Source organism: Planococcus citri, chromosome 2 (assembly GCF_950023065.1).
Source record: "Planococcus citri chromosome 2, ihPlaCitr1.1, whole genome shotgun sequence".
NCBI lineage: Eukaryota > Metazoa > Arthropoda > Insecta > Hemiptera > Pseudococcidae > Planococcus > Planococcus citri.
This window is the reverse complement of record NC_088678.1, coordinates 66,803,726-66,815,951: the sequence shown is the minus strand read 5'-3', so window position 1 is coordinate 66,815,951 and position 12,226 is coordinate 66,803,726. Positions and strand designations below refer to the sequence as shown.

The window sequence follows — 12,226 nt, the reverse complement described above, 5'->3', positions numbered from 1 at the left end:
TTTCTACTTTACACCGATGTTTGTATAAAATTATCATGTTTTTTTTTCGCGTCGAAAATATTGAAAAAACCTAATAGTTAAAATGTGATAAGAAAAAAAAATACAATGTTTAGTCCTTGAATTCGTCGCAAATTAAAATGGACATAATGAATTTATATTTACTTCGGTACAGCTATTTTCCTTCGGTCACATACCACTCCTGCCTTGAAATTGATTTCGCTATAATGTAAGTCTTTTCAGAGTACCATACGCTGCAGCATTTCCGGTCATATATCCGCAAGTATATCCTGAAATATTTCCCGAACTATACCCAGACGATGATGACGAGGAGACAACTGGTAACGTTCAACAAAAACCATCCAAAGTGTGGATTTTTAGGCGAAATTTCATCGGTGCTTTGGCTTTTCTTGGGTTCTTCTGCGCGTACATGATACGAACAAATTTAAGTGTGGCTGTGGTAGCGATGACCGTTCCTGATCCAAAAGTACCCAATAGTACAGTAAGTACCCAATTGTTCTGTAAATGTAAACTTGATGTCTTGTGTGTGGTTCTATTTCGCGAATTTTTTTCTCAAAAAGGCACCTTTCAACTGGAATTCGAAAGAGAAAGGTACTTTACTCGGAGCTTTTTTCTACGGATACCTTTTTACCCAGATTGTTGGAGGCTGGCTGAGTATCAAAATAGGTGGAGCTAAGGTATTCGGAGCTGGAATATTGGTATCTTCGATATTAGCTATAGTTACTCCGCAAGTAGTACCTTTTGGAATATTTGTATTTGTCGGAGTACGAGCTGCCCAGGGATTCGTTCAGGTTGGTTTTTAAAGCTTATAGCATCGTCGAAGAATATTTCAAAGACATTTTTGTAGGGTGCTACTTATCCCAGTATGCATGCTGTGTGGGCTCGTTGGGCTCCTCCTGATGAAAGAACTCGTCTAGCGTCGATGGGATTTTCCGGAGCTTTTATGGGTACAATGGCTACGTATCCTTTGTGTGGTTTTATAGGATCTTACCTAGGATGGACGTATATGTTCTATATTCCAGGTTAGTTCGAACTTAGTATTTTAATAATGCTCAATTTATATTTATCATCGATGTATTATTTTTAAATTAAAAAAAAAAAATTATCCAAGTACCTACATTTAATTTTTTTAAATAAATTATTAATGAAAAATAAGTTATTGGTTTTCTGAGTTGATTTTCTTCAGTTGTTAATCTTTTTTTATTTCATGTTTTTTTTTTTTTTTTTTTAATTAAAATTTTGAACTTAATTAGCTATTTTTTAAAATTAATTATTCAATTTTGTGTTTGTTTAAAGGAGCAATAACTTGTGTATGGTGGCTTATTTGGGTCATATTTGTTCGAGATGATCCCCAACGTGATCCATGGATTTCAGACGAAGAACTCGAATATCTAAAATCCACTCTTGGAGAAAGCGAACATAAAGATGTAATTTCAAATGTTATTTCCAATATTGGTAAATTGATAATCATCAATAATCGATATTTTTTTGGCTTCTATTGCATTTTTTATTTTTATTCTCAACTTTTCTGTAAAATGCAGGACATATTTATTTTTTCATACTCGCCATTATACCTACCTATTTACTTTCATTGCGCAGATAAAACATCCTTGGTTGAAATTCTTCACGTCGATGCCCGTCTGGGCGATTGTTGTGTCACATTTTTGCCAAAATTGGGGCTTTTATACCATGTTTACTAATTTACCTAGTTTTTTTAAAGGTCAGTTTGTAAAATCTTTAAATAGAAACGAAATATGGAGCGTAGAACGTTGAAGATCGATGATTATTTATGTTACAGAAACCCTACATTATGATATAACCATGTCTGGAGTTCTTTCTTCGTTGCCTTTTTTAGTCATGAGTGTTGGATTACCTATCGCTGGATTGATCATTGATAAAATCAGAAGACTGGGAATATTTTCGATTACCACAGTTAGATTCATTTTTAATAGTTCAACTTTTCTTTCACAACAAAGAGAAAAGAGTACCTATTTACCTGTTCTAATTCATTTTTGGTTTACAGATTCGAAAATTATTCAATTGTGGAGCATTTCTCACACAATGTGGATTCATGTTCATGGCCACTAGATTTCAAGAACCAAAGATTTTAGTTGTATGTTTAACTTTCGCTAATGGCATTGGTGCCTTCGCTTGGGCAGCTTTTGGGTATGGATTTTAAACTACCTACGTAAACGCAATTTATTTTTCAATCTTTAATAATAGGTAACTACTAATAATAAGCAACGAATTGAAATAACGTATGTATTTTCAGCGTGAATCATTTAGATATTGCACCTCCACACGCCGGAGTTCTTATGGGAATTAGTAATATGATGGCTACATTTTCAGGTGTCTTCAGTACACAGCTGACTGGATACGTTGTTGTACAAAAAGTGAGCTTTAAAAATCTGATATTAAATTTGATTCACAAGTGATTGGGTGATGGCAATTAATTTTAAAAAAAAATATTCGATAATTATTTTTTCTGCCCAGACTCTCGAAGAATGGAACACTATATTTTTAGTATCAAGCGGCTTCTACCTCCTCGGAGCCCTTTTCTACTTGATTTTTGGCTCCGGAGAGAAACAATCGTGGGTTATAGACTCGTCGACGACATCCAAACCGACAGGTCCAACGCGATCACCGACAAGTATAGATGAAGAGGAAGACGATGACGACGAAGGCAGTGAAATCATGAGCTGAATTTTAAATACTCAAACCTATCTGTGTTTGTACCTATTTTAAAGCTATCTTTTAACAGAGATTTTTATCGACACGTGGTCATCTAATTCGAAAAAGTGCACCGATCAGTATTACAAAAGATAGTAAAACGAATACTGTCAACAAGCTATGACTGTGAGAGGTTTTAGGTGATGACGGTGTCGTGTCTTTGATTTGTTTTACCGAAGGGGTTGTTTCGTCCAAGATTACATTGTTGTTGTATTTTATCATCTCTCGAATTTCGTCTATCCATTCGACGTAATGCGAAACAAATGTAAATATCAGTAAGTCACTGGATTCTGGATGCTGATGGCTGTAAACGCCTTCCAAGATATATATTCCTAATTCTTTGTCCGTCTTGATCAAACCAGTACCTTGATTAATGTCGTTTAGCTGTCTGTTACCTGAAAAAAAATGAGGTTTTTAATAAGTTTTCGTGACTATTAATGTTAAAAGAGTCGAAGATGAGAATAGTGTTGTATGTAAGTATATGTAGATAGTGAGAATTAATGTTGTACATATATTGTATTTTAGTACCTAGATTAGTTTCATTAAACTGTGCGTAATATTGGTTGCATTTTTCTCGATTTTTCTCACAAGTTACCTCCAGTGAGTTCAATTTCATGACAGAAATTTCATCGCGACTTATAACGTCTTCTGAGTCGCCCAAAATAACCATCTAAAAAGTAAAATAAAAATTGAAAATGATCAAAGGTCGTAAAGGAAAAGGAAAGTGCCAAAATCTAGCCACTTTTCATAATCATAATTTTCAGATAAATCAAATGCATGCAACTTGGCAAGTTGGCAAGTCATCTCATCCTCATACCTATCACTCTCACACTAACTCAAAGATTCAAAATCATATCAATCGAAACTCGGAAGTATGGTAGATAGAAAGAATTTCGCAAAGATTAATATTATTAATAATATTAAATTCTAAAAATAATTAATGTAAAGGACAAAGGTAGGTAAAGGTAATAAAATAAAAATTTTTTCAATGGGCAACTTCGTTCAAGAAAGTGAAGAAGCAACAAGAACGTTAGTCATGATTCATACATTGTTTACGAACAGTGAACTGAGCGCAAGCTTTATCTTTGGCTTATCTTTCATTCGGTATCGGTATTCGGTGTTTGTTTCGTCGTAAATTTCTATAATATTATTGACCATAAACTACAAATTCCATGAATCTACTTACCATTCCTATGTCCAGAAACCATTCCGATGATGCTGGATAAGAATATGGACTCACACAAACCGGTAGAACAGTCAAACAATATTCAATTTCTTCATCAGTTTCCAAAATAGCCAGACTACCCAAGCTTTCTGGCGATAACGACTTCTGAAAATGTCTTGGTAAGTAATGTATGTTCTTAACCTGTACCAAATAAGATATTCATTCAATTATCTAGAGCTGTTGATCGACATATTAATAAACTAATCCCGTGTTATGTCTGCGCAGCAGTTTACTTTGTATGATTTCAACGATCCCCAGGATTCGATGTTGTCGTTGACGAAGATTTCAAAATGACGCGGATTCTTCGTTCGAGTAAACAGATTACCGTCTGTAATCGTACGAATGCTCAGCTTTCTCATGATAATTTGGTAAATATAATCTTAGTAATGAGTATCCTTACCAGTTAGTACGATTTTTCTATCGAGTAACGTTCCAGAAAAATGACGCGGAGATTGGTTCGGATCGATTTGCTCTCGAATCAGTGCTCTCCATGGAAAATCTTTGCGTTTCAAGGCTTCGACGATTTCCCGAGTTACATGGCCGCATACTGGATAAAATAATCTTGTAAGTGAGTTGTTTACAATCATTTTATAACCGTTAACCGTTACTTGTTCTTAAAACAGTTTGGAATTTACAACGAAAACGAGGGGTTTTCTCTATCTACCTGGACGACACTCGATTAGACTAGGATTCAAGTTCCATTTTCCACTCGGAAGACAGTAAGCTTCTGCGAAAGTTGGTTCGTGATTGGATTTCTGACAACTGAATCGTACTAGAGTGCTTTCCCAAATTACTCCGTTGCAGTCAACCTTATTTCCTTGAAAACACTGTTGTTGTAGTTCGGGGTTGTTGATTTCAGGACATGTTTCTGCACAGAAGTAATACAATATGTATGAATGTTATGTATTTAAGAACTTGGAAGCGATCACTTACATAAATCTAGTTGAAGGAATGATTATAATATACTTCTGCACGACATTGCCGGTGGTTCCCAATTACGTTGGATACAAGTTGTAACAATTTCATTCTCAGGATCACCGATGTAACCAGGTTTGCATCTGATTACTCCTCGAACGAACTCCGGTACTCTTTCATTCGGCTTCCCTGACCCTGAGTAATTTAACCAAACCTCATGTCGTTGTTGTGGTAAATTAGGGTACGGACAAGACGCATTTTTGTGACTGGAAAAGTTCGTGAATAGAACGTGGACATCGAAATACATACGATGAATATTTTTATTTTTAATGAGATGAACTCTGAAATCAGCTGTTTGCTCTGCTTAGTGCTTATTACTGCTTACTCAATTACGCAGTGTTCGTTGTATTCATCGGCACCTCCGGGGCAATCTTCTTTTCCATCGCATACTAATGCTGAATCAATACATTCACGACCGCAATCAAATTGGTTGCTAGGCAAGTGAAAAATTAGGATGAGGTTGGATTTCGAGTGTGTTACGATATGCTTACCTTTTACAATGTGTGGCGGTTAGAGGATCTTGGTTCATTATGTCATCGATGTCTTGTTCTGTAAATCAGAAATGGTCAATTGGTTAGGTATAGGTATATTTATTTTTTAGTTTTTTAAAATTCACCTGCATATTTGTGTAAGTATACTCAAAACATATCGTACTAGGTGTATTGTTCGTACCCGCGAATTATTGAATATTATTTTATACTTTATCTAATTGTAAGTTGATTTTTTATTTCAGATGTTCGTTTTGGAAGATGCTTCGGTAAGCAAAAACTTCAGCTTCGAACCTGAATCATGTTCTACGATGATCATTTTGACGTTGGCTGAATCACCGAGGTAAGTTTTTGTCCATGTTCGATTACTTGTTTTGTAATGTATTATTGTACTGACTTTTTCTAGTTTTTATCTGAGATGAATTAAGTAGTTTTTTTGTGTCTTTTTTACTGGATACTGTAGTATTTGATAATTTGGAAATTACCTGAATGCCGATGTATGCATCAGTGAAATTTGACAATATGTATGTACCTAATTAAGAAGATTATTTCAGCTTTCTATGAAATTTTAGTTTATCATGGTGTCTACTCTCTCGCCAGACCAAAATAGCCACTTCCAAAAAACTTCGTCTTATTTTTTATTTAATTTTTTCATTTCACAAGGAACTTTACGAATTTACACCTTCCGATTTGAACGAAACGTTGCTAGGTAGATCGAAAGAGCTTGTATTAACACCCTCCCCCTTCAACATTTCAGGTGTAGAGTTCTGAAAATAATTGAATAATTCAAAAAAACTGTTTTTATGGTGATTTTTTAGATTTTTTATCAATTTTTTATATTAAAAAAAAAAAATGAACCAGTGTGAACGATTTCTTCGATACCCCCCGCCCCCCTTCTCCACGGAATCTAAAACTATACTAATTCTAGGCTATTCTGGAGCGTCTGGCGAGTTTTCAATATTCTTCAGAAGTTTCAAATTGCCCTGGAAGGTGAAAAAATGAACCGTATACTTATTGTTAGCTCATATACGTAACTTCGGTTGATGCCTATTTTGCATTTTTCCTTTCACTTTTTTCAGGTAGTCAGGTTATTGTGAAATTTTAGGAACGCTTGTTCAAAAGTAAGGTTTTAACCAATTCATAAATTCAAAAAAAAAAAAATAAAAAACATTTTGAATTTTTTAGAGAAATTTCAAAACTTGTGGGAGGCTTTGAAATGGTCATTGACTTGTAGTTTTCAAAAATTTGTCAACAATCCAAAAATTAACTGCTTTTGATAATTTTGGAAGGGTGCGGGGCCTCTTTGAAAGGTTCCCTTATCACAGTACAACCCCAAAAACCTCTGAAAATTTTTTAATTTTTTTTACATTTTGAAACATGTACACAAAGACGTTATTTACAAAACATTTTGCTGGTGGAGGGGTTAATACTTGTCTTTCCAACTTGAAAATGCACTATTGAGTAATTTTTCGTAATTGCTGGTCCCATTTTTGAATTTTTGTGAAATCTTTAAAAAAAATAGCTCAAGGTACGTGGACAATTTTTTGGGTGTCTGGAAACATTTTTTTTAAAATTTTTTTTCGATGGTCTTGTTCATTTATGCCTAATGACTGAGACTGTGTCATTTTCTATTTGAAATTCAGGTATTTATGATTTCTTGTAAAAAGTATGAAAAAATGTAGTTTTTGGGCAAGTCTTGAATATGCTGTAGATGGATGAATTGGTGCAACTTTCGACAAATTAAAATGAAAGTGATGCTGAACTTCAAGGCAAAAATTTAATTTTTTTTATATTTCAGCAATTTTTGAAAACTTTAATCATTCTGGTTTTTAAAATAAAATTTGATATAATTTTTTATTGAGATATAAATCTGATGTTGGAATCTTTGTTCGATTTTCGACCTTTCAAATTTAAAATGACCCAAATTAAATTTTAACGTGCTCCCAAGTTCATTTTATACTTACTCGACAATGAATTTTTGGTGGAAAAAAGAAGAAGATTTTGATTTAAATGAGCAGATAAGGATCTTGAAAAAGTGTGCCTATGTGTAGATCAATTGAAGTAGGAAGTAGAAGTGGTCACGAATACCTACATTTTGGTCGGGGTCATTCCATGTCCACTCAACCAACGTTTTTGGGTCATGTCCTTCGATTTCGCTCAAATTTTTTTTACAATATCTACCCACCCAGTAAGTAAGAAAGCCGCAATCAGTTTGGTCCCAGCCCCCTCAGGGGGTGGGTGGGGGGGCTTCCATTATTTTCACATTGTCTCGAGGTACTCAACTTCAGCCGCCCATTGCTCCAAAACTATGATACTTTGATCAAAACTGATTTCACAGTTCGAAAGGGCATTGACTTTTGAACTTTTTAAGCATTTTGAAATTTTCAAAAGTTGAAAGTTGAACTTTCAATTTGAAAGTTCAAATTTCAAAATGGCGCTGTAAGTGGGAGCTACCATTTAAAATTTTGAAAAAATTTCCATAGATGTACATTTTGATACTTTTTCGAAATATTTAGGTTTCGAGTTGGGTCTCTTTGACGGAGGGGGAGCACCCCCACCCCCAAATTTGGGTGAAACTTTCGAAAGATAATCTGGGGCATGTGATATATCGAATTGTATGTTTTCGGCAACGCTGAACACGAATATGACGTTAGATTTTTGATAGGACCCCATCCACGTCCCCCAAAACCTCCCCAAAGGGGGTAAAAGTTCAAAAAAGTGTTTTGTTCGTGCGACACATGGAATAATATGTTTTTGGTGACTCTGAACACGAATATGACGTCAGATTTTTGATTGGACCTCATATGTAAAGGTAAATATCGTTACTAACTGGCCGTCCAAGACAGGACAAGTTAGTATACGGGTAAACGTCCCACCCTTCCGAGCCTAAGCTTCGTCAGAGTTACCTTTAGCTGTCTAGTATTCAAGAATAACACTTACAATTCTCAACTGATTTATTGGAAGACGTTATCTTATAACAGAATACTAGTTCTATTCTACGACTTAATACTATAGAACGGCGGTTTGTACAAGTTATGAAACTTAAGCACTTCTGCATGAGATGCGACTACGACCATGATAAAAGATATAATGAGGCCACAGACTTCCGAGATGTTCGTCCTGCGCTCTGTCCGAACTAATCCGTCCAGAGCGCGCTGCTACGCAGTGCAGCCTCGGCTTTAGGGCATAAAGTTCCCTACTATAGCGAGTAACTTTGGTCCTCGAATACTCTCTACATATGCCCCGGCTGCGGAGTCCCGCGTGCCAGAGGGCGCGTCTGGGCGTCGAAGCCTCAAAAAGAGGAACGACACGTTCGTCCAGAGAGCATCGAGGACCGCTGCCCCGCTTCGTCCGAACAGAGACGTCCTCTGTGGCCCGTCCGGCAGAATTATCACGTCTGGCAGAAGGCTTTCTAAAACTAGCCACAGAGCACGCAAGCTTAATAATAGTACATACGAAAAACATATAAAAACATCGCGAATTACAAGTAAAAAGAGAGAATACGGAACCTCTTGTATACCGACGGTGGAACAATTCGCACGGACACGTCCGTGCCGCTGGAGTCGGACGTCCTTCCTTCTGTCCGTGGGCTGCTTTTGGCTGGACTTTTGGCTGGCATCTTCTTGCTAGCTAGAGTGAGGGGGTAAAAACTACGTCACTGCACAGTGCCGTCTTTTCTCAACGTCTGTTTTTTACAGGTTTGCGTCCTGTGCCGTCCGTCGCCCCCCCGTCCGTTACCCAACGTCCGTTACACCGTTCGAGGCCGGTTGTATTGTCCGGTAGCTGCGTCCGTTTACTCTCGCAGTCGTCCGTGGATATCTGTCATTCACGGCCACGGGAAGTCTTTACTCGCACTCTCTTTTACGACGTTTTCAATGTTTCACTTTACTTTGTGAAACCTTTATGTCTTTCAGATGTTCCGGCGTCCGGCGACTGGTCAACCAGACTTTCCGTCTCAAGCTCGCTCATTCTCTCTGTGCGTCCCACTCTGTGTCCGTCCGTTCTAACAACGTCACTGTAATCGGCATGACACATGAATACGTCAGTCTAAACCGACTCGTGCACAAGAAAAAGGAAAAAAAACTTATCCCTTCCGGTAAAGAGCTTCGGATAGGGTATTATAATAGTAAAAAAAAAATAGAAGAAAAAGAATAAATAAGTACAGAGAACACATGGTAACTACAGCTAGTACAAAAAGCACCAAACGGCGAGATGGCAAAACGCTTTTTCACCAAGTGGCAAATCGACCAGACATCCGAGCGTCTGTGCCTTAAAGGTCTAGCGGTCTCAACAACGTCGGATTCCAACTATGTCCGAAATGAGAACCTGTGTGTTTCAAACTATTTGACGAATACACGAGATGACGTCCGAAGCTGTATTGTGTGTCTTACACTGTCCGGATACCACCGTCCGACACCACCTAACACTTTATCTTCCAATTGCAGGAATCGAGTTTCTGTCTGCTTAGGTGTCCGACGCGCTTTATGAATGGCAACCGTGTCCGATACCAATCGAACAAAGAGACACCTTAAGCTAATTACTTCGACCAAGGAAAATTCCAAACTAAACATCTTCGTCAACGGAGCGTCTGTCACCTTTCTCCACGTCTCGACCAGACCAGGATCTGCGCTCGACAAGAAACAAACACAACGGACATCGATCAATAAATATCGCGACATAAGACGTATAGTAAATATCTCGACACATTTATACAATTAGAAATGGAATTACATCTTACCTATGATCCAGATAGCTCGGACGTCCAATGAAAATCGGCTATTTTCCGCAGATGGATTTCTTCTATTTATACCACCAATAACACGACACTAAATATTTCGCGAAAAGCAAAACGCAACGACAAAACGCAAACAAAAAAGCCCACGGCCGCCTTGAAAAAATAACATCAATTAAACACCATCAAATGACCGCACAGAAATAACAACCTTCTTGCTACGAGCACAAAATAACATGAACCAAGCAACTGAGCTCAATCATCAAAACGTTTGATGCATTGTGAGTTATCTCCTTTGAAAAAATAAAAATGGCGGCTGAGGCCGAAGCCCATTGTACTGCAGCTAGTCGTTATCTCTAGCAACGCTCGCTCGCCTTTTGTTATCCAATTCCAACGAATTTATCACTACCAACACGGCATATTTTTTCCTTCAGCTACGTGTTACGTCATTTGGTAGGTATTCACGGCTAACTAAATAGGTATCGGAACCTTTTCACGTCTATACACGTCTCTGTACTTATGCATAGAATAAAACATACGGTTAAAATATGAATCTTTCGATCCAAGAATAAAAAATACTTGCCAAAAACGGCTAAAATTCACACTCACAAGGATAAAATATATTTACACACACGAAACAAATACACACACATAAAACGACATGATATTTTCGTTACCTAGTAACGTGGAGTTCGACAAAATTCAACTTGTCTCGGCCAGGAAAAAATTTCCGATTTTCAAATTCGACCAACTTATAGCAAGTTTTTATTCGACCAAGTCTTCATACCGGTTGTAAAAATGTACGAAAGATATCCGGTGATGTCCTTCTAATTTATCCATCGCCAGATAATTAATCGTCTTCTTTTTTCGTCTTTTTGAACTTGGTTCTATGTCCGGACTTGTATTTTCTTTGTCCGAATTCGACACTTTTTTGCGAGCTCTTTTCTGGTACTTTTCCTCCGCGTCATGTAAAATCTTGTCCGCTTCTTGATTAGTACCAACGGCCCTTCAAATGCATTTTCGAATTTTTTCTTGTTCTTTCTGGTCCAATTCGCATCTGGCCCGCTTCTTTAATTTATCGAACTCCTTGAGTCTTTGGTCTTTCGAGTCCTGTTCGGACTCTTTTCGTCTTTTCTCACGTGCAAGTTGCCTCGCGGCTCTTTCAGCGACTTGGTCGTGAATTTCTAGGTCGAGGACGTCTTCGTCCTCCTCTTCGTCTAATTCGTGTTGCGGACGTTCCTTCGGCGTTACCTTTTCCTTTATTTTTTCAATGAGAGGACGTGTGTCCGATTTCGACTGTAGTTTCGGATCCTCTTCGAGCTGTTTTTGTTGCTCGACTGTAAGATATATCGACATCTGTCTAGCATTAACAATATGCTCGTCCGATTCGTCTGAGACGCTTCGGATGCAATAGGCATTGTGTCCGACGTGTTTCTTCACCAGATACGGACCATATCTCTTTGGGAAGAGTTTCTTCGAAACGCCTTTATCGTACGACGATTGTCGATGGTCGGTTAGCATTACCATATCGCCTTCTTGATAGCCGATAGGGTCTCCGTGAATTTTATAAAATGCCACCTCGTCTTTCGACCTTTGTATCTTACGTTTTTCACGAATAAAATTCAGTAACGCCTGTCTGTCGTCCATTTCATCTATACGCAGTTCGAGTAATTCCTGTGTGTACACGGCCTTTCTCGCAAGCTTATCGGCCGTATAGTTGTTTCGATCGAAACTCCTGGCTGGAGTATATTTCAACTCGAAACGTTCAAACTTCTCCTTCAGTTCCAGTATATGCTGGAATATCTCACGATGACATACCGTCTTGTGTCCGGCATTCTTCCATCCGTTTGAACGCCATTTCTCGACATTGTAGTTTATGGCAGTCTTTAGGTAGCAAGAATCAGAAAAGATCTTGCCCCTGCGGATACCCGCCTTTAAAAATATCTCCATGGCTTTGACAAGCGCCATGATTTCAGCCAGGTTATTCGTCGCTCTATAATTTGGGTGTCGGACGCGTTCGGACACATTTAGTTCTCCGGACGGCGTCTAGGCTATTCC

General features: G+C 37.8%; 2 protein-coding genes and 1 long non-coding RNA gene across 4 annotated transcripts in view; 2 read left to right on the top strand and 1 right to left on the bottom strand.

Moving 5' to 3' along the window:
- Positions 1–150: 150 nt before the first annotated feature.
- Positions 151–2,721, top strand: LOC135834133 (vesicular glutamate transporter 3-like). Its single transcript, XM_065347969.1, has 8 exons — positions 151–499; positions 579–813; positions 1,315–1,577; positions 1,618–1,738; positions 1,817–1,950; positions 2,042–2,184; positions 2,291–2,411; positions 2,512–2,721. Exons 1-8 carry the CDS (start codon positions 428–430, stop codon positions 2,719–2,721), a joined length of 1,299 nt encoding a protein of 432 aa, XP_065204041.1. The 5' UTR covers positions 151–427.
- LOC135837234 (uncharacterized) overlaps positions 2,267–12,226 on the bottom strand; it is a 19,859-nt gene continuing 9,899 nt past the window's right edge. Inside the window, exons 2-10 of one of the 2 annotated variants that reach the window (XM_065352441.1) lie at positions 5,440–5,497; positions 5,274–5,381; positions 4,940–5,154; positions 4,638–4,841; positions 4,374–4,520; positions 4,207–4,301; positions 3,935–4,114; positions 3,277–3,418; positions 2,267–3,143 (exon numbers count right to left, since the gene is read on the bottom strand). In XM_065352441.1, the coding sequence (XP_065208513.1) occupies positions 2,800–3,143; positions 3,277–3,418; positions 3,935–4,114; positions 4,207–4,301; positions 4,374–4,520; positions 4,638–4,841; positions 4,940–5,154; positions 5,274–5,381; positions 5,440–5,497 (1,493 nt within the window). In that variant the 3' untranslated portion in view covers positions 2,267–2,799. The remainder of the gene's footprint in view (positions 3,144–3,276; positions 3,419–3,934; positions 4,115–4,206; positions 4,302–4,373; positions 4,521–4,637; positions 4,842–4,939; positions 5,155–5,273; positions 5,382–5,439; positions 5,498–12,226) is intronic. The other variant, XM_065352442.1, reaches the window with a different exon arrangement.
- Positions 3,966–12,226, top strand: part of LOC135837246 (uncharacterized) — an 84,148-nt gene continuing 75,887 nt past the window's right edge. The window contains exons 1-4 of the long non-coding RNA XR_010557157.1: positions 3,966–4,092; positions 4,199–4,341; positions 4,410–4,537; positions 5,682–5,779. This is a non-coding gene — a long non-coding RNA (uncharacterized LOC135837246). The remainder of the gene's footprint in view (positions 4,093–4,198; positions 4,342–4,409; positions 4,538–5,681; positions 5,780–12,226) is intronic.